The 22,223-nt window shown below is 39.8% G+C and overlaps 1 protein-coding gene across 7 annotated transcripts in view; it reads right to left on the bottom strand.

Annotated features, from left to right (window-relative positions):
* FNDC3B (fibronectin type III domain containing 3B) overlaps nt 1-22,223 on the bottom strand; it is a 363,826-nt gene that overhangs the window by 7,355 nt on the left and 334,248 nt on the right. For all 7 annotated transcript variants that reach the window (XM_050780053.1, XM_050780054.1, XM_050780057.1 and 4 more), the window contains 2 exons: nt 14,589-14,755; nt 11,859-11,986 (listed from right to left, as the gene is read on the bottom strand). In XM_050780053.1, coding sequence (XP_050636010.1) covers nt 11,859-11,986; nt 14,589-14,755 — 295 coding nt within the window. The remainder of the gene's footprint in view (nt 1-11,858; nt 11,987-14,588; nt 14,756-22,223) is intronic.

Raw genomic sequence — 22,223 nt, 5'->3', positions numbered from 1 at the left:
TGCTTCAATGTTGGGTGCATACATATTTATAACTATTATATCCTCTTGAGGAATTGATGCTCTTATCATTATATAATGTCCTTTTTATAGTTTTTGACTTAAAGTCTATTTTGTCTCATATAAATTTAGCTATCCCTGCTTTCTTCTGGTTTCTATTTGCATGGAGTAATCTTTTTCCAACCTTTCACTTTCAGTCTATGTGTGTCCTTAAAAGTGAGGTGACCCTTGTAGGTAGCATACTGTTGGGTCTTAAAAAAAAAATTCATGGCTGGGCACGGTGGCTCATGCCTGTAATCCCAGCACTTTGGGAGGCCGAGGTGGGTGGATCACCTGAAGTCAGGAGTTCAAGACCAGTCTGACCAACATGATGAAACCTCATCTCTATTAAAAATATAAAAATTAGCCGTGTGGGATGGCATATGACTGTAATCCCAGATTACTTAATCTCAGATACTCAGGAGCCTGAGGCAGGAGAATCACTTGGACCTGGGAGGTGGAAGTTGCAGTGAGCCGAGATTGTGCTACTGCACTCTAGCCTGGGAGACAGAGTGACACTCTGTCTCAAAAAAAAAAAAAAAAAAAGAAAGAAAAAGAAAAATTTCATCCAGTTACTTAATGTCTTTTTATTGATGAATTCAATCCAAATAATTCTGCCTATTAATACAAATACCCTACAAATGAATTTCCAACAAATTCAACTTTGCCTGAAAAACTTGCCAGCTATTTAGTTAGTGGGAATCTATAAACGTCTCTACTACATGTTTCTAAAGCCCACTGTGTAAACTTCCACCAAGAAACAGGACATTCCATTAGTGAATACAAGTGCACTGGACATGAATTTAGTGTTGGGTCCAGATTGAAAGACAGCAAAAGGATCTTATGATTTGGAATAGAGGCCAGGCTTCCAATGTTCACCTGGTAGTTACCCTTTTAAAGAGATTCCTCCCTCATTTTCAAACTTTACTTCAAGCATCTTATTATTATATGTTTGCTTAGTGACTAAACTCCAGACAACCAATTCTGCTTACTACTTATACTTTTCCAGATTTATCTTGCTTTTGTTATTCTTTTTATAAGATTTTAAGCACATTCCTCCTGGTGAGTTATCTTGTTTCTTAAAATTGTGGCATGTGCCATAGCTGTTTTGAGTTACAAATAGCCTAGGCTGCAGCAACTAAGAAGAGCTGTAAGCAAACCCCTCGCAGTCCTGAGAGACAATTCCTTTCTCACTGCTCACAGTTCCAATGATGAATCTAAATGAATGTTTGAAGATGAGCCCATCGTTATGGTGACTGCCCCAATCCATACACAGCCAGCTATTCAAGAGTTCAGACTATACCACAAGGAAACTGCCTCTCTGTAAGTTACTTCCCAACATGTGGGGGGTCTCAGGAAAACAATAGCCTTTTTTTTTTTCTTTAAACAGAGCTTTTAGTTGTGAATGTTCTTTATTTTCTTAATTTATATTTAATTTCTTAAGTATAGAATGCTTTTCTTGGAAACTGTTTATGAAGGGGGTAATTTGCAACCTCTGGGACTATACCAGGTTGATAAAGCAAGTCCTTCCACATTTGCCATCTGGGCTTTGGTTTCCCTATCTTCAAAGTCACAGGTATACAATTTATTCTGAGACTCTATGGTGGTGATAAGTTAATGTTGGGATGTTTATCAAGTTGGAGAAAAGCTGACATCTGAGCAAAGTTTTCTGATATACTTCTTTCATTGATTCTTTTGCAGGTGACACCTCTTGAAATATTTGTTTACCCTGATTATCAAAGGGTCAAATAACGTAGTCATTAAGAGTTCTTTTTCTCTGTGCAATCCTGGGAGCTGGGTCTGGCTGGTGTGACTTGGCACTAGGAAGCATTAAGCAGACATTTCTCAAGCACAGAAACTGGAATCAGGATTTCACTCTAAGTCCTTGCTCTGCTACTTACTAGGTCTGTGATCTCATGCAAGTAACAGCTTTGTGCCTTAGTTTTCTCATCTTTAACACAGAGCTAGAACCAGTACCTAATAGTAATATTACTCCAAAGGAGATTGAAGATCAATCGAGAAAACGGATGTGGAATATGCTTTGTAAAAGGAATATGCTGGAGGGTAAGTCTGCTTTATTGAATTTAATCTTCTTAATTACGCTGTCAGGTAAATATCATTACTTTCATTTTAGAGACGAAGAAACTAAGGCTCAGAGAGGCTGTTAATTTCTTAAAGTCTTTTAGCAAATAAGGGGAGTTGTGGATCCCAGATGAGATCCCACTTCTAACTCAAACACCGACCCTCACCACTGAAATTGCCCCAGCTCTGCCTGTTCCATTATTGTCCTCCACTTTACTCCTCTTCTAATGACTACAGTGTGACATTGTGTCCAGGTTTCATGGCCTCTGACTTTGTCTTTCCATATCTCGTGGCTAACTCCCTGGTATTTCCATGAAAGACCTTCTAAATCATCCTACCATGGCTCCTGCTGCTTCATAAAGGAAAACACTATCTTTTATGATGTTATCGAAAGCAGCTCCCTGCTCAGTTTCTGCTAAACACTTGGACAGTGTTTTTGTGATGTGGCCTCTAATTTCTGCCATCAAACAATGACGTCGCTGTACAAAACCACTTAATAACCTATCCCCACAAATGTTTTAGAGACTTCTGGAAAGTGAATATAAATGTACATTTATATCTATTTTAATTATTTCTACAGTTTCCAGAATTCGTATGGCTACATTCTCTTTTAAAAAGTGGGCTCAATGGGAGGATCATTTGAGGTTAGGAGTTCAAGACAAACCCTGGTAAGATTAAAAAAAAAAAAAGTGAGCCCAAACGTATATTTAATTTCCCAGAAACCCAATTTAGAGACTCTTGAACAAAGACTTCATATATTAATTTTAACGAAACTTCCCAACTTTAACTTTGTAGAGTGGAAGATATCTGAAAATGTATTTTAAAAATAAAGGAATCCTACTTTTCTTGTACCATTAGGCAAAAAACATAGTAAAATAATATGAATAGCTAACTGAAGGGAACTTTCTTAACAAAAGCCTAATCAAAAGTTAGCTTTTAATTTGTAAATGTTTTTCTTTTAGCTATTCTTGTTATTTTAATAGGAACAGCTTCCCTCTTTCACAAGCCTTGCCAACACAATGTTAACATTATCTTTTTTACATTTAAGATAAATACATTGAGTGAGACAGTGTTCTATTATTTCCATATCTCCACAGCAACCAGCACAATGGCTTGAACAAAGTAGATGCTCAGTGAATGTTCTCTAATTAGAACCCTCAAATACTCAAAAGAGTAGACGTTCTGATACCACAGTGTTTGAAAAGAGAAACAAGTAAATGTGAACAGTAAGCATTCAGATGCACACACAGACCATAGGGGCAAGAGAGAGTTTGGTATAGGTGCAGTAAAAAATAGAGTCTATTGATAGAAAATATGGAGTTTCTAGTATATTTTATGCACGTGAATAGTTTTTCTTTTTTCTTTTTTTTTTTTTTTTTTTGAGATGGAGTCTCACTCTTGTCGCCCGGGCTGGAGTGCAGTGGGGCGATCTTCGCTCACTGCAAGCTCCGCCTCCTGGGTTCATGCCATTCTCCTGCCTCAGCCTCCCGAGTAGCTGGGACTACTGGTGCCCGCCACCACGCCCGGCTAGTTTTTTGTATTTTTAGTAGAGACGGGGTTTCACTGTGTTAGCCAGGATGGTCTCTATCTCTCGATCTTGTGATCTGCCCACCTCGGCCTCCCAAAGTGCTGGGATTACAGGCATGAGCCACCCCCAACACGTGAATAGTTTTTCTAATATGTTCTAATAGTTTTTGAAGTGATCCAAATATTAAAACTTTGCAAATACTCTTCTAGTTATATAAATATGTAAATGTGAAAGCACACATACTTCATAGCTTGTCTATCTTGGCTGTGACTATAATGTCCTTAAAAGCCAGCAAATTCACACAGACCAGTGTGGTGAGGCCAGTCATATCTCAGTGAAGATTTTTTTAGAGTAACAGATTAAGGATTTTCAGGTTCAAAGAAAGTAACAAAGATGAGCTTTAAAATGAAATGTAATGTCTCAATTTTTTTAACTAAATGGTTGCATGGGGAATAAGCCAATCATATTTTATACAACTAAATGAAATAAATTTTTGAGTTATTACACTTGTAAACCTATGTTATTAACTATAAACTGATGAAACTGATGGGGTTTTAAAACTAAAATATGAGATCCAAAAGCCCCAGATACGATTAAGAACCCCAAATAACTGAAAATTAATTCAACATCTTTGTAATACCTGTCCCTTGAAGGTGACAACCTTCTGCAGATGAGAAACATACCCCGCCCCCACATGAAGATAACAGACTCGTGTGATTATGGGATTACGGATTAAGATGAAGTGGGATAACATGTAGCAACCTCATAGGACGGGGCTTGGAATGCAGTAGGCATCTAAGAAATGTCAACATGACATATTATATTGCTACTTTATTGTACTTTCCCTGCCACCCCCCCCCCCCCCCTTGCAGGAATCATGCGTAACACTCTAGGACAAATGCTTGGAGCCAGGGACCCTTGGGGCCTACAAATATAGGACTTGCAGAAGTCAAACGGAAGGGGAGCCTCATGATGCTGACTTGGTGTCCAGGCATGGCCACAGACACTTACAACCCACAGTATTTAGGAACTAATGATGTCACAAAAATCACCATGTTGCCAGGCCTGCCATACAGCTGTGCCTGCCCCAGGACTGTGCAGCTCTGCGCATCAGGGCAGCAGGCCACGCCTTGTGTCCCTTTGTTTTCATTCATTTTGACAAAGGCACCATTATGGGCTTTTCCTTTTGACTCAATCCAATTTAAACGGCACGGCTCCATTTGAGATGTTTTTTATTGAAGTAACCAATCATAATATTGTAATAAGTATAGAAGCATTATTATTTTTACAAAGACTATTTCTGTTCTTGATTTGATGAACAATATATTTTAAAGTAATCTTGACATGTTTATTCCAAATGAGAGGATTTAAAGTAATACCCAGACAACTGAAATGAAGAATCCATAACCCTTAATTCAAAATAACATGCTGCATAGCTGAAATCCTGTAAATAACAGGAAGCTTTTTGGGAAGGGTGGCGAGAACAGTGCATGCTCGGCTGCTGGAGGCTTACCTTCATCTCTTTACTAATGTCACCCCTCCCAAGGACTGAAAGGGAGATATAATTGCACCATGTTGTCATCTGTACAGCTCCTTCTCATGACTGAATGATCTAATGCTCACAGTAACCATCGGAGTTAGAGTTACAATGAGAAAGCCAAGACTCAGGTAGGTGAATTAATTCCTCAAGAATTACATGACTATGGTAACTTTGTCCTTGAGCCAAATATGACAGGCAAGGGTACCATTACTGAACTGCTTCCCGGGGGTTTTCACCCAGTGGGCCTATAAACTCTTAGAGGACTACCCAGGAATCCCTAACAATGTAAAACACCTGACAGTTTCTCAATAAACCAGGGGTCCTCTACCTGGACTCCATGGAAGTGACTATCATTTCATTTTACACGAAATTTTAAGTAGAGGTATGGGTACATGTATGGGAATTTTTCTGATATAAGGGGTCACAGCCTTCAGATACTTAAATGAACCTATAAAACTAAAACAAACTAAGAATCAGTAAAATAAATGATGGTTTTTAAAGAGGTCTATCTTGATCTATTTTTACTTTGTTCTAAATTTGACCCTTTATTCATGCAGAAATAAAAAACTGTGCTATGAGACAGTCATAGCCTCATTGTTTAATTTCTGTATTAGGGAAATGAGTTGAAAGTCATTAAAAAAATATGATGAAGGGGCCAGTCATGGTGGTTCACGCCTGTAATCCCTGCACTTTGGGAGGTTGAGGCAGGTGGATCACTTGAGGTCAGGAGTTTGAGACCAGCCTGGGCAACAAGGTGAAATGCCATCTCTACTAAAAACACAAAAATAAATTAGCCGGCTGGGTGTGGTGGCTCATGCCTGTAATCCCAGCATTTTGAGAGGCTGAGGCAGGTGGATCACTTGAGGTCAGGAGTCCAAGACCAGCCTGGCCAACATGGTGAAATCCCATGTCTACTAAAAATACAAAAATTGGCCTGGCATGGTGGCAGGTGCCTTTAATCCTATCTACTTGGGAAGCTGAGACAGGAGAATCACTTGAACCCGGGAGGTGGAGGTTGCAGTGAGCCGAGATCATGCCACTGTACTCCAGCCTGGGTGACAGAACAAGACTCCATCTCAAAAAAAAAAAAAAAAAAAAAAAAAAGGAGGCTCCAGCCAGGATGTGTTGCAGACTCCCAAGACTTTAAAATACTTTGGTCAAGAGAAGATCTTTCCTTGTGGTACTTTTTGTGATACCATGTAGAATCAATGCAGGCCTTGATACTATATTCTAAGAATGATACAAGATAAAAATATATTGATACAGAAATACCATCAAATTAAATGTGGAGCTTTATAGATTTCTAGATACTTCAGAGGTTTTCTTTATGAAACAAATCTGAGCACCAAGAATTTCAGTAATTTTTCATAAATTTTGACTGCCAATGGGTAATAATTTCTCACAATTTGTTGATCCTTTCCTTGTCTTCAATGCTTATATTCAATACTTCTTGTAAAAGTTATTGCTGCCTGAACAGGAATATGAATATGAATTGTTTTGCTTTACTTCTTATTATGCATGAAACTGTCTATGCCATATCTTGTGCAAAATAAGAAGTCACATGCATATAGACACAATTTTCGTTCTTTCAAAGAATACTTTACAGTTAATCCTGTTTGAAAAGAAGTTTTAAGCTTCCTGGAGAAAAAGCTGTGCTTGGAATGTTTATTACATGGCAAAAGGCAAACCAAATATGCATGCAATCTAATGAAGAGTAAAACTGTGAGTAATAATTTAATACTTCAAGTTAATAGATTAATAATTAAAATCAGCCGCTTGCCCCACATCGTGACACTTGAACAACAGAAAGGGAATCACCTAGAACCAAGGCAAAGTTAGAGTTGATGCTTCAGCAAAACATCAGAAAAGGCCATGGCCCTTGTCATTGGTTGCCTATAAAAATGAGCTTGGGGGAGGGGCTGGGCGCGGTGTCTCACGCCTGTAATCCCAGCACATCGGGAGGCCGAGGTGGGCGGATCACGGGGTTAGGAGATCGAGACCATCCTGGCTAACACAGTGAAATCCCGTCTCTACTAAAAATACAAAAAATTAGCCGGGCATGGTGGCGGGCGCCTGTAGTCCCACCTACTCGGGAGGCTGAGGCAGGAGAATGGCCTGAACCCGGGAGGCGGAGCTTGCAGTGAGCTGAGATGGCGCCACTGCACTCCAGCCTGGGCAACACAGTGAGACTGTGTCCAAAAAACAAAAACAAAAACAAAAACAAAAAAGAGCGTGGGGGAAGAGGATATTATCCTATTAGGGGAGATTTTTTTCTTTCTATGCTGAAGTTTACTCTCGTCACCACTGCAGGTATAAATAACCCTGGTGCTTTGAAACTGCGTCTTTCACGCATGCAGGAAACATTTACTGAGTGCCAAACTATGTGCCAGTACTGGAAAAATAAAAATGAATAACACAAGCCCATGTATTAGTGGGTCCTGTCTGATTAGTGCTATAATTGAGGTATACACAGTGAGCCTGTAGCTCCGCTGTGGTGGATGTACAGCAATAATTACCTCTCATTTTCTTTTGCTTTGCCTCTATGAATTCAAAGCCTGTTGCCTGTTATCCTTGAACTATAATTATTTTAACCATTGTTCTGCACACATAAATATGTTTCATTCCCTAGCTCATGTCCAGAACAATGAATGAAGTACTAAAACATCATGTTTAAGTTAATGTTTGCTAAATAGGGAGAAGTCCAAGAAAAAAAAAGAAACCAGTACAAATTGTCCCTGACTCAACTGTGGCTTTTCATGTACCACTATTCTCCTTAATCATTTCTTGGTAAATGCAGGAAGCACATGGGCGTGTGGAGAATGCTAACCCTCATCTACTGAGCCTGCCGTACAGTACTGTGTTTTCTTTCATCTGTTTACAACAAGAAACATTTTGTTTATCACTGGTTACAATAAGAAAAATATTCTGTGGCATACACATGATTATGCATGAGTATATTAGCATTTATACGGCCACGGGTCTAAATAGGTAACATTAAACAGACAACAGATTCAAAACAGACCATCTGCCAATAAAATCTAAATTACTGAATAGATTCTCCTATAGTTTGGCAATGCCTGATGTGTATAGATATCAAGCAAACGATGCTGCTTTTTTCAACAGAAAACAGCATGCACTGTGCTTTGGGAAGCAGAACATTTTTCCAAGAACACGTGGAAAACACGGCACGTAGAATAAAAGATTTTTACAATACAATAACAAATGTGCGATCAATGTATTGTTGGGAAATGAATTATCGTTGAGCATCAAATGATATGTTGTAAAATTTCTTAACACCTCATTTTAACTACTTTCACATTGCTATGGAACAGAATAAATTCTCTGCTCTCTATTTGAGCTAAGACCCTGAAACCAATCATATCTTTCTGGTAAAATGAAACAATTACACATGTAAGTTATTTACTCTGAAATGGAATATATTGTATAAAATGAGATTCAAAAATAAAAGGAACCATAGTGTCTTTGTTCTTATTTAAGAGGAATCATGGAAACTTTGGTGACATCATCCACTGATGTTAATTGACACTGGTAGATGTCATATTTAGGATAAAGTTTTTTGTTTAAAACAATTCAATCTTTTTTCGGATACATCATAACAAAGTACAGCAAAATGTCCAAAATTACCTTTTATTTTTAAACACATTTTATTTGCCAATATTCTTTATCATATAGCAAACACCAATGAGCAATTTAGTGGAAACTCTGAATCAAATGATTTTCTACTTGTGTATTTGGAACTGAACAAAGTTTTTTTTTATAAATTATGCTAGTGTTTCAGAAAACAGGTGGCATTTATGTTTGATATAAATGAATGCCCCTACTAAAAGTGCTGATGAAGAATGCACCTCAGCTTTCCTAATGGAATACATAATATTTATACTCTGATTTGACAAAAACACATTCTAGGGACTATTATGAAAGCCTGTAGAGTATCTAAATCCTTCAGAGTCAGTGATCTGATTCTTCTTTGGAAGAATTAAGAATCAACAAGGGCTATGAACCATGATAAAACTAATTTCTTATCTGGCTATATTCCAACTGCATTCTCTCTTACATGGGTTTATTATGTGATCTACAGAGCCTTGCTACTCAAATTACGGTCCATGGATCAGCAATGTCAGTGTCACCTGGGAGGGTGAATCTCCACCGAAGACCTACCAGGTCAGAATCTGCATTTTAATAGATTCCCAGGTGATTCCTTTGACATTAAAGGGTGACATGCATGACTTAGAGCTTCTGAATCATAGGCCTCCAGGGCCTATGCATCATCTCCCTTAACCTTCCATTACTTCTACAAAAAAGGTAGATAGAATGTAGGCTTCAGTAGTTAGGTTAAGACTACTTCCCCTAGATGACATGATTGTATATTTAGAAAACCCCATTGTCTCAGCCCCAAAACTCCTTAAGCTGATAAGCAACTTCAGCAAAGTCTCAGGATACCAAATCAGTGTGCAAAAATCACAACCATTCCTATATGCCAATAATAGACAAATAGCCCAATCATGAGCAAACTCCCATTCACAACTGCTACAAAGAGAATAAAATACCTAGGAATACAACTTACGGGAGATGTGAAGGACCTCTTCAGGGAGAACTACAAACCACTGCTCAAGGAAATAAGAGAGGACACAAACAAATGGAAAACATTCCATGCTCATGGATAGGAAGAATCAATATGAAAATGGCCATACTGTCCAAAGTAATTTATAGATTCAATGCTATTCCCATCAGGTTACCACTGACTTTCTTCACAGAATTAGAAATAACTATTTTAAGTTTCATGTGGAACCAGAAAAGAGCATGTATAGCCAAGACAATCCTAAGCATAAAAGAACAAAGCTGGAGGCATCACGCTACCTGACTTCAAACTATATTACATGACTACAGTAACTAAAACAGCATGGTACTGGTACCAAAAGAGATATATAGACCAATGGAACAGAACAGAGGGCTCAGAAATAACACCACACATCTACAACCCTCTGATCTTTGACAAACCTGAGAGAAACAAGAAATGGGGAAAGGATTCCCTATTTAATAAATGGTGTTGGGAAAACTGGCTAGCTATATGCAGAAAACTGAAACTGGACCCCTTCCTTACCACTTACACAAATTTAACTCAAGATGGATTAAAGATTTAAACGTAAGACCTAAAACCATAAAAACCATAGAAGAAAACTTAGGCAATACCATTTAGAACATAGGCATGGGTAAAGACTTCATGACTAAAACACCAAAAGCAATGGTAACAAAAGCGAAATTAACAAATGGGATCTAAGTAAGCTAAAGAGCTTCTGCACAGGAAGAGAAACTATCATCGAAGTGAACAGGCAACCTACAGAATGGGAGAAAATTTTTGTAATCTATCCATCTGACAAAGGGCTAATATGCAGCATCTACAAGGACCTTACACATTTTTACAAGGAAAAAACAAACAACCCCATTAAAAAGTGGGCAAAGGATATGAACAGACACTTCTCAAAAGAAGACATTTATGCGGCCAACAAACATATGAAAAAAAGCTCATCATCACTTGTCATTGGAGAAATGCAAATCAAAATCACTATGAGATACCATCTCATGCCAGTTATAATGGCAGTCATTAAAAAGGCAGGAAACCACAGATGCTGGAGAGGATGTGGAGAAATAGGAACACTTTTACACTGTTGGTGGGCGTGTAAATTGGTTTAACTATTGTGGAAGACAGTGTGGTAATTCCTCAAGGATCTAGAACCAGAAATACCATTTGACCAGCAATCCCATTGCTGGGTATATACCCAAAGGATTATAAATCATTCTACTATAAAGACACATGCACACATATGTTTACTGCAGCACTATTCACAATAGCAAAGACTTGGAACAAACCCAAATGCCCATCAATGTTAGGCATAAAGCAAATGTGGCACATATACACCATGGAATATTATGCAGCCATAAAAAAGAATTAGTTCATGTCCTTTGCAGGGACATGGATGAAGCTGGAAACCATTATTCTTGGCAAACTAACACAGGAACAGAAAACCAAACACTGCATGTTCTCACTTACAAGTGGGAGTTGAACAACAAGAACATATGGGCACAGGGAGGGGAACATCTCACACTGGGGCCTGACAGGGGGTGGGGGTCAAGGTGAGGGATAGCATTAGGAGAAATACCTAATGTAGATGACAGGTTGATGGGCACAGCAAACCACCATGGCACAAGTATACCTATGTAACAAACCTGCATGTTTACACATATATACCAGAACTTACAGTATAATAATAATTTAAAAAGATCAATACTAACAACAACAAAAAGAGAGACTACTTCCCCTCTATAGTAAAATCACAGGTACTTTAGTTTTCAATTACATACAGACTTTGATACATGCAAACCTCACCATCGATGTCAAATACAAATAAACACTTTACAACTCTTTAAGACGAGCATATGCTTGAGAACTGAAAATTGAAGATTAATACCACCATATACGAAATGTAAACTAGGCTTCACACACTCTGAAGAATTATGTAATAAGTACAAGTTAGGCAGTTTCTATCATTGATTTTAAGAAAAATATAGTTCACTGAGTCATTCATAGCAATGAGCAGAGGCATGGAGCCAGCCACACTCAGTCGCACATGTGCCATGTACACTGGTTCTTACCTGTTTGTACTCAGATTCTCTTCCAACCAATACCTGTAGAATGTAGTTAACAGGGTCACCTTTCATTGGTGGTACCGTCTCCCATAAAATTTCACATGAATTTCCTTCTAACTGTGTTACTCGAGGTGCTGAAATACAAATCCACACATCCAAGCTCAAAATTCAAAGTATCATGTTAATAGTCAACACTTTAGCACTATTTGTGAGAATCCACGAGAGAGCAAGATTGTGCCTGTGTTTGCCCTGAGAGAGGAGTTTATTTACCCAGCCACTCATAAAACCATCAGGGTGCCCTTTAGGCAAGGAGAAGTTACTCCATGACTAAAAAGTCATTAATAAAAAATCCTTTGCCCATTATCCCATGAATAACAGCTTGATGTGGATCACATCTTTTTTTCTCCTATGGCAACTGAGTATCCTCTATGGCTTAGGCCCTGTACTAGGTATTCTGGGAGATGCAAAAACAGGCAAGGTAAACCCTGTTTTCAAGAAACTTAAGATTTAGTTGAAGGAGAGAGCAAGGTATGAGACGCATACAAAAAGAAACATCAGAGAATAAAAATGAGAGATACAAACAAAAGACTGGGAATTTCCAGGGGAGGAAAAGAGCATATCTGGGTGGGGATCTAAGGAAAGTTTGAGGAGCAGGTGACATGTGAGACCAGTCCTGGAGAATGGGTAGCACTGAAAGCCTTTAAAAATTAAATTATATTTATATATATTTTATTTTTCACCTACTGAACTCCTCATTCTCATTTAAACTAAATTATATTAGTCTGTAGTAAGGCACTTAAAATATTCTAGATTTAAAAAATATTTTCATAACTTCTATGATTCAATATGACATTTTCCTATTTTGTAACTAGAACGTATATCTCCTGTCTGAACCCCCTTATACTTCAACCCCTAATTACATGCAACTAATTCTTTAGAGAGAGTTGTTTCTACTTGCAATTCTGTGTGACACTGTTTCAGAAAAATAATGCTTTGAAGAAGAAGAAGAAGAAGAAGAAGAGGAGGAGGAGGAGGAGGAGGAAGAGGAAGAGGAAGAAGGAAGAAGGAAGAAGGAAGAAGGAAGAAGGAAGAAGGAAGAAAGAAGAAAGAAGAAGAAAAAAAGGAGCCTATGCTGGAAATACTTGGCCAAAATTCCAAGCATTTTATGAAAAAACTAAATAAGGAAGCCTATCAGATTAAACAGTCCTCCAGCTAAGACAATAATTTCCTGAATCGAAGAGTGAGAGGAAGACAACCTGATCATGTGTCAGAGTGGGAAAACTGCCCTTCTGAAGTAGAAAGGTCGGAAGATGCAAGCACTATCAATGTGCCATTGTATTTTTTGTAAAATGTATCCCCACCAAGAATCACTTTAGAGGCAAAGATAGTACTCCTTCATACTAGAAAGACCACTGAAGTGGGATAATTGATAAATCTAGCCACCCTTCCTCAGTACTAACAAACCAAAGCAGCCACAGTGTGCTCAGACATCTTTTGTGTGATAAGTGAAAGGCAAAGCTGCACCAAAGGGCCAGGGCGTTTACTGCCAAAGTGACCTGGCAAGGCCATGCATGTGTATGCACATTCATACTTGTTTCTTAGTCACATAAACAAGAATCTGCCAAAGAGTCTTCAGGGCAGGGAAGCAGGAGCAAGGTATTTACCCTAAACTAATCCTGGAAGGAGCTATGGGGTTCATAGAATCCAAGCCAAACCTTGACCCAGGTCCTGGAGAGTTCCTATAATTGACTTTGTGCCCTGGTTGTAGCTGACACACCTCCTCATGTGGGAGTAGAGAGTCAAACACATATGCAAGGATCTTTTCTGCAGGTTGTACTTTACCCCGCTGTCAGCCTTAGGATTATTTTGAGCAACAGCTAGATAAAGCCACTTGTGCTATCTGTCCCCTTTAAAGACAAGCTGCAGGGACCTCCACAAGAACCACAGTATTTGCAGGAGATGAGGCAGGGCCTCAGGAGTCCAGGAGTGGCTGGGTGGACAGGCTGAGCATGCTATGGCTCCTGTTGCTATTTCCTGCCTTGCAAGTTAGCTGCAGTCAGGCATAGCTCTGTGGCTAGAAAACAGGCTGAAGGCTCAGCAGACCCAGTGGAAGTAGGGTCCAGGCAGAGTGTCTTTTGTTCACTAGCCTCAAGAGACATGGGGGAAGATCTGGATATGTGGGGCTCTCATGACTTCTGCAGTACCCAATCCCATGAAGGGGCCAGAGTAGGAAAGTAGTCACCCACAAACTTCAACATAAGTACCCAAGGAGATTACAGCAGATCACTGCTACAGCTTTCCAAAGGCATCGCTCCACACCAAGAGCTGGGCGCCAAAAGGGAAAGGCTGCTGAAGTTGCCTAAGTCAGTCTCTAGGCACCAAAGTCACTGAAAGATCAATGCCAACCTCTGCTTCTCTGAACGTCTAGGAAAGGGAGTGTGATGCCTTCCTTGGTAAACTGTCTTAAGGGCTGCAGCACCAGGAATTAACCCTTATTTCTAACCATTATTGTTGATAAACACGCATACATACAGAGAAAAGTCATTATCTGTAGGCCCTTTCCTTTCAAGGTCTCTCATTTCCCCTAGACAACCCATTGCTCAATCTTCTTTAGAATGTTCTTTTGATTCTATCTTGCTGACATTATATTTAACATCAGAAAAGAGCTTATTTCTATAAGTCCCAACAGTTCCTTACTCTCACAAGAGAGCATGAAAGAATACACAGTCTACACACCTTTGATGGTGGGGGGGACACTTTTGGTTGTGCTGAAGGTATAGGTTTCTGAGAAGGGCCCTTCCCCAGCCTCGCTTGCTGCCTGGATTCTGAAGGAGTAGCATGTGAATTCCGTCAGTCTCTGGACCTTGTAGGTGTGGCTGGGTCCTCTGTAGATTGAAATAAACCTAGAAGAAGGAGCAGAATCAATTAGCCATCTGAACTTCTATTAATGACAAGAAATTAATTATGATGCAAACTACTGGAGCAGATTAGGCCAACTTGGTAAATGCTTTTCATATATTCTGAATTAATAATCAGCCAGTTGCTACATTAGGGTTAAGTTTAATGCCTAAATGTATGTTTTTATAAAAGAAAAACATAAACTTAAGCACATATAAGACTGGAATGAGACTCCTTTAATTAGGATCTAGATTCTAGAAACATCAGAATGTTTTTATTTGCTCATGTTTTTATTTACTAATAAAAAACAGAATTTTTGAATTTTTCATAATGGTAATATCTATAATCTGATAGCATAAACTAATATTCTACTATTTCCTAGGCAATGAAGTTAATGTTAACGGGACACCTAAGAAGTAATATGTCCTCTTTAGCCAAATTTTGCAAATAACTGAGGTTTGGCCAGAAATGCTTTGAATTTTAACTTTTATCTTGTCTTCCCAAGAGTTTTTCAAAGCCCCATTCCTCAATTGCTAAGGAGACATTTAGGACTATGGATCGTTGAGAACTCATGTGAAGAGAAAAAAAAAAATACTGTGTTCAGAATCATCCATCAGGTTCATCAAAATCACAGACAAACAGCACAGGTGGGCTGGACAGTTTGGAGTGGCAGCTTTTGGCTCCTTCCCCTATCTGATCCAGGACTATTTTGCACTTCTCTGCTAATTAAGATTTCCACGAAACGTTAAGCATAACAGGCACAAAGATAAACAAACAGGGTCTTATGTTTTAGGTGTTTTCCCCCAGGGTCTTGAAAACAACATTTTCACAATAAAAACGTATTTGAGAATTATAGTATGCTGTCATCTTTTTAAAAACTATAGTTTAACTGTAAAATTCTGGAAATAATATAACTTCCCATAAGTCATCCAGGATCTTTAGTAGATTCAGTATTTGAATCCTGCTGGTCCAGTGGACACTTTGAGAACCACTACATAAGTGAATCCAACCACAATGCCTTGTTCCTAGACAGACAGGCCAACGGATTCTCCATTTCCAGGGCTTCGTCACAGCATCTGAGGACAATCCACTGTCTTCAGATACTACTGGAAGTCGACCACTAACAAAATCATAAGCCAAAATGTCTGACTCTTTGGCCAATTTGGCCTAGGGGTAAGCAGAATTTATGTATTCATTTAGCAAACATTTCTTGAACATCTGCTGTGTGCTAGGCTCTGTGGATTTGAAAGATGAGTAAGACCTAATCCCTGTGAGTTAGCTGGTCCTGAGTGTGGGCAAGGTTTTCTGAAGCAGAGCAGCAGCTTTTCCATGTGCTGGAGAATAGTCCCTCTGGATGGATGAATGAATGGAAAAATGAAGACATACAGATCTAAAACATTTTTTTTTCCTTTTCTTTTTTCTTTTCTTTCTTTTTTTTTTTTTTAACAAAGCCTGCCAGAGTCAATGCTTACTTTAAAATATCCACATCTGTATTCATCAGCCTCTGCAATCAAGTTCCTGAGCCCTGGTCATTTCACTTATTTAGTGTTCTGTCTGCTTTGCTGTGTAAGGAAGTGCCTTTTATTAAAGGCTGAACATTTTTAATTTCAGGAAAGCCAGAGTCCAGGCTGAAACCCACAAATACCATGGCAACCTATTTAGCACTCTTGACACATTACTACCCTAATGAAGACATCCTTGCTAATGCTAGAGCCAAACAGCTATTTATTAACTCAGCCTAACCCAGTCTACAATCTCTAACAGGAGTAATTGCCCTTAATTATATCACAAATTGAAGTCATGGTTTAAGAAGTGAAAGTGTTACATCTTCATTACAAACTTGCCATAAAGGTCAGTTTTTAAAGGAGTTTGGAAGGACTATTAGGAACAGTATGCTTTCCTGCCATGCCACACTCTCAGGAGAGTATTTTTGGAAAATAAGTTCAATGTATATTTGTACCCAGACCCAATTACAATGTAAGCAGCAGCACTCAGTCACAAAGAAATTTACTGAAGCAAATGCAGTACTCTAAGTTTGTAATCTAAATAGAACAGACAACAAACGTATCAATTTTCAAGTACATCAAAATCTTCTGTTTCTATTTTGTCCTTTAACTTCTTGTTTTGCTCTTGTACTGGAGCATTTTATTAACTGTTTAAAACTGCATTCCAATCTATGAAAAACATAGTGGAAACAGCTGATAGTAATGAGAAATTTAAAATTTTATTTATGTCTGGAGAGTGTTAATTAGAAATACAAAAATGACCCCATTTGTGTCTAGAAAAAAGTGGGAGTGACCTTGAAGGCTGTGGTGGAGACATAACTGCAGAGGATTTCACCTTTAAAATTCAGTCACCTTATTTTCAGTGAAGGCAGAGTTAGGCAGCTCCAGGAGGCCACCTTACAGCTGCAATTCCCTGTGGAGAGGAAGTTGGGAACTGGCAGCCTGGTGCTCCCAGCAGAAGGGAGATGAGAAGAGAAGGGAAAGGGGTGGTTCTTTCTTCCTTCAGCCTTTTCTAGAATAAGCATGTGTCTAAGCAGTCCTCTAATGTAGCCCACTGTCTACTCTGGCAATAATAAATCATGATCTGCTCGTTGCTCTGATCAAAGCCATCACTGCTTTGACTGGCCTGCCTTCCCCAAAACGGGGCATGGGAAGAAATCATGAGAGGGGCATGGAGAAGAGCTCTTTTATTTTGTTCTCAGAATGTGTAGGGAAATAGCCAAAATAGATGGTAACCAATTCCTATGTCATGTAATTTAACCAGATATTGAGCCCTCAGGAGGGAAGGAGACGATAGGCATGACAGAGGCTCTCTCCTGGGTGAAACAAGTATAAGGTGAGAAGGGGAGATATAAGGAATCCTAAGAGCTTTAGCCCAAGGCAGACAAGCATCAAGTGTCAATCAGGTCATCTAGAAACACTGATGTACCCTGTCCTTTTGAGGCCTGTGCCCTAAGATGAACACACAGGCCCAAGGTCAGAGGGGCTGAGTAATGATAATGATGCAAGATGATCATAGCTAATGCCTTCTGAAGATGTTCTCCAATCATCTCACTCTGAATTGTGACCAAGAGCCACAGGGAGACATCAAAGACAGAGGTAGCAAGTAGGCACATTATTAAAAAGCTGACATTTTCCTCACTTTAAAGGTTTCCCTACCCTTTTGTCTTCTTAAGGAAATAAAAAAGGTAATAGAAAGAGAACTGCAAGAATGAAACCATGGCATGAAAGGGATGAGAAAGACTTGGTACCAATTTTTTATATTATGGAAATCATTTATCACAGTCATTTCCAATTTCATGTCATTTTACTCTTTTCAACAAAAAAATTCCTTAAATACACAAGCAAATAGATTCTAGTTAAACTTCTTCTATACCCCCTAAAGATCTGGGTACTTGGTAGGCTTTCAGTAAATGCAATTTCTGAGACCAGAATTGACTCTGTAGACTATGAGACACCAGCGAGTAGTTTAGCCTTTTCATGCCTCCGTTTTCTCATCTGTACAATCAGCGAAATGATGGAACCAACCTCAGAGATATTGTGAGGTTTAAATGGGTTAATAAAAGAAAAGTACTGGCCGGGCGTGGTGGCTCAGGCCTGTAATTCTAACACTTTGGGAGGCTGAGGCAGGCGGATCACAAGCTCAGGATTTCGAGACCAGCCTGGCCAGCATGGTGAAACCCCATCTCTACTAAAAACACAAAAATTAGCCAGGCGTGATGGTGTGTGCCTGTAGTCCCTGCTACTCACGAGGCTGAGGCAGGAGAATCACTTGAACCCAGGAGGCAGAGGTTGCAGTGAGCCAAGATCGCCACTGTACTCTGGCCTGGGTGACAGAGCAAGACTCTGTCTCAAAATAAAATAAATAAATAAATAAATAAATAAAATCAAAGTGCTTAGGCTAATCCTGATATATAATAACTCAGTATGTGTTAGTTATAATCATCCTAATGCTGTGAAGATAGGATTTTTAGAAAGGACTCCGTGTGTGTTCTGAGAGACCATGTACATGACTGTCCGCTAACACAGAAGTTATTTTTTCCGGGTGGAAAGTCAGTCGCATGGTAAGAGGCAACCCTGCAGAGCAGGCTGCTATGTTGGCCTCAGACATGAGCTGTGGGACTACACCTGTGAGGCTGTTTACTCTCCCTCAGGCGGGTCCTGCCAGTGAAGTACAGGCAGAGACGCTTCCTCAGAACACACTGGTGAGGTCTGAATTTGATAGCTCACATAAAAGCCCCAAGCTCTGACACAGCAGGCCTCAGATAACTGTCGATCCTAAATTTCTTTCTGGTAAACCCTAGCATGAAATGTACATGCTGACAGTAATGTCTGGTTCCTCTTGCTCCTCCAGTATCAGACAATAAAGACCTATCAAAACATAATAAAAAGCACATATGCCGACACAAGAATAATATAATTCCTCTTTCATCCCAATTCTGTAATTATTTCCCATCATTCCAGGAGGCAGAAGAAGAGAGAATCTTCTTTCTTCAGGGCCAATGATTTATGGCCGTTTGCATGGTGCTCTTTCTAGGAAGCTCTGCAGGTTAACACCCCTGTGGCTAGAACCACTCAGGGAGAGATTACAAATATTCATCAAATATTTGTTTTACGAAGACTAAGTTAATTTTTTTCTTGCTCCTGTATCTTTTTTAAAAGACCAACTTAATTTCAACATTCATTAATAAGTAAGCCAGAGGCCTTTTGTGATAGAATTAAACATACCAAGCATCCCAAGACACAATGATTGAAGACCACACATTTTAAATGCAGATAAGGATTCCGAAGAGCAAGGCTTTGCCATGAAGAGGAGAATGGCATCTGTCCAGATTTCCTAGTCCTCTCTCTTCCCCTTATATTTAGAATGACCAGGGTCAGTGCTTAGATTCCACCTGCTTATGCACCACAGGCCCTGGGACATCACACCATGGCCAGAAGGCAACAGGAGGGTCCTGCTGTCTTGAAGGCGCTGATCACTACTATTAATACTTCAGTGTGTATTGCTCTGACCCTGGGGAAGGGAGGAGATCCCTGGAATAGGAAGAAATCAACTGGAAACAGGAGGACCTAAAGCAACAGGAAATGGTGAAAAACTCTCACTAAGCCCTCAATACCTTGGTTTCTGACAGCAAGTGGGGCTCAGGAAACAGGGATGCACTTCACGAGGAGTCACACCTGCTTAACCCTGGGCTGCTCCCCTGCTCTAGGCTGCTGAGAAAAACTGGACCACCCTTCACCCGCTCTGTAACTCCGACACTGTGGGTGGAGGAGGTGGAGCACAGGGACTTGGACCCAGGAAGACCTGTGCTCTAACCAGCTCTGTGCTTTACTGCCACATCATTCACCCCTGCTAAGTGTCAATTCCTCCCATTTGTAAAATGGGCATAGCATCTACCTCGTAGATTGTTTTAAGAGTCAATGCAATATTTATGTGGCTAAAACCTTAGCACTGAGCCCAGGACACAGTAAGAGCCTGGCATATGGCATTATTCAACGGCCCCAAACTCTGCACCACGAAGGCCACAGGTCACCTTTTGGGGATCTGAATTGTACCCTGAGGACCTCTGGCTCCCAGTTCCTGCTATATAGGCCTCTCCCAGGTTACTGGGGTCATTCACAGCTTTTGACCCAGCAGGAACATGTCAATCTAAATTTGTAATGTTCTGTTGCAGCCTATGCCAGACATTTAGCTCTCCCCAACATAAATCACTCATCTAATTTGGTGGCCAAGGAAAACAAATAAAATGTTCACTTTGTTATTTTCATGACATGAGCACTCTTGCTGACAAAAGCAACAAGGAATAATGTACATATAGCGGTTCCTGGAACATACTACATGCTCAATAAAGTCACTGAGTCATTTTAGTATGAGTTCAGGCTGAGGCATATGTAGCTACAGGCACCCCTTATGGTACCACAGGAGCCCCAGCCCACCCTGGCAATACCTCTGAGGGGTCTTCTACTCTACCTCCATCCCCTGCTGCCTGTGCCCATGAAGCTGCAGAGGCATCAGTCCCATGACCCAGGCTCCTGTGAGGACCAAGAAGAGGACAAGCACAGTAACACCTGTGGGGCTCAACTGTGCAGGGGGTTCGGATATAACAAAGTGGGTGATAATAGAAGTTCTGCAGTAAGCTGGCCTGGGTCTGAGTTCAGGTTCAACAGTCTGGTAATGGTGCGTTCTATAATCAGGTAAGTTGTTTCCTCCTCTGTAAAGTTGGTACGATAAGAGTAACTACCCTGTAGCATTATTGAGAGAATTAAAAGGGATGATGAAGGAAAACCCATTAGACAATGCCTAGCACTTATTAAATGTTCCATAAATACCACGGTTTTTAATACTATGTAAATATTATTGTTTCTAACACGAATATTATTAACAAAGCACCAATGCTCACGAGTTTGTTTTACAAGGCTGGAAAAGCTGAAGGAGTCCTCAGAACGGCATCCCTCTCACTTTCATTCCATGAGGTTTTCTTGAGTTGGAGAGAAGAGTTGGGCATGTGACCAACATCAGCCTGTCCTGGCAAGTCCAGGCTAAGAACTGTTGCTGAAAACACCAAGACGGGGCAATGTGCCCAATCTAGGCACTGCCCATAGCGTCGGGCATTTTTACTTAGAGAGAAGAAAGATGGGGAGAAATGCTATCCTACACTAAGAATATTTACTTGGAAAGGGGAAATAAACTGGTTAGAAGGTTGGGTGGGTCATTAAAAGTTTACAGTCTAAATGAATTCTTGATGGCTCTGCCCATAACTTGTTTCAGCTTGGACTGTAATACCTTCTTGAAACAAGACACTTAGATGGCAATAAGCACACATGAGTTTTAATGTTGGTGATTTACCAATGATTAAAAAAACATTCTGCACAGTCGGCCCTCCATATCCCTAGGTTCCCTATCTGTGGATCAACCAACTGCAGATAGAAAATAATGGGGGAAAAATGATGTTTGCATCTATACTGAACATGTTCTGCCTTTTTTGTTCTTGTTATTCCCTAAACAATACAGTATAACAATTATTTACATAGCAATGTCATTAATTAGGTATCGTAAGTAAACTAGAGATGATTTAATGTATATGGGAGCATGTGCGTAGGTTATATGCAAATACTATGCCATTTTATATAAGGGACTGGAGCTTCCACGGATTTGTGGGGGGGGCGGGGTGGGAGGGTGTTGCCCTGAAACCAATCACCCATAGATACTGAGGAAACCACTATATGTGATACCATAATGGTGGAAACACATCATCATACATTTGTCCAAATTCATACAGTGAACAACACCAAGAGTAAACCATAATGTAAATTATGGAATTTGGGTAATAATGACGTGCCAATGTCTGTTCATCAGCTGTAACAAATGTACAAACATCCCACTGTGGTGGACGATGCTGATAATAGAAAAGGCTGTGCATGTGTCAGGGTAGGTGGGATAAGGGATATCTTTGTCCCTTCAGCTTAA

The sequence above is a fragment of the Macaca thibetana genome, chromosome 2 (assembly GCF_024542745.1).
Source record: "Macaca thibetana thibetana isolate TM-01 chromosome 2, ASM2454274v1, whole genome shotgun sequence".
NCBI lineage: Eukaryota > Metazoa > Chordata > Mammalia > Primates > Cercopithecidae > Macaca > Macaca thibetana.
The sequence above is the reverse complement of the archived record's forward strand: the minus strand, read 5'-3'. Positions and strand labels throughout refer to the sequence as shown.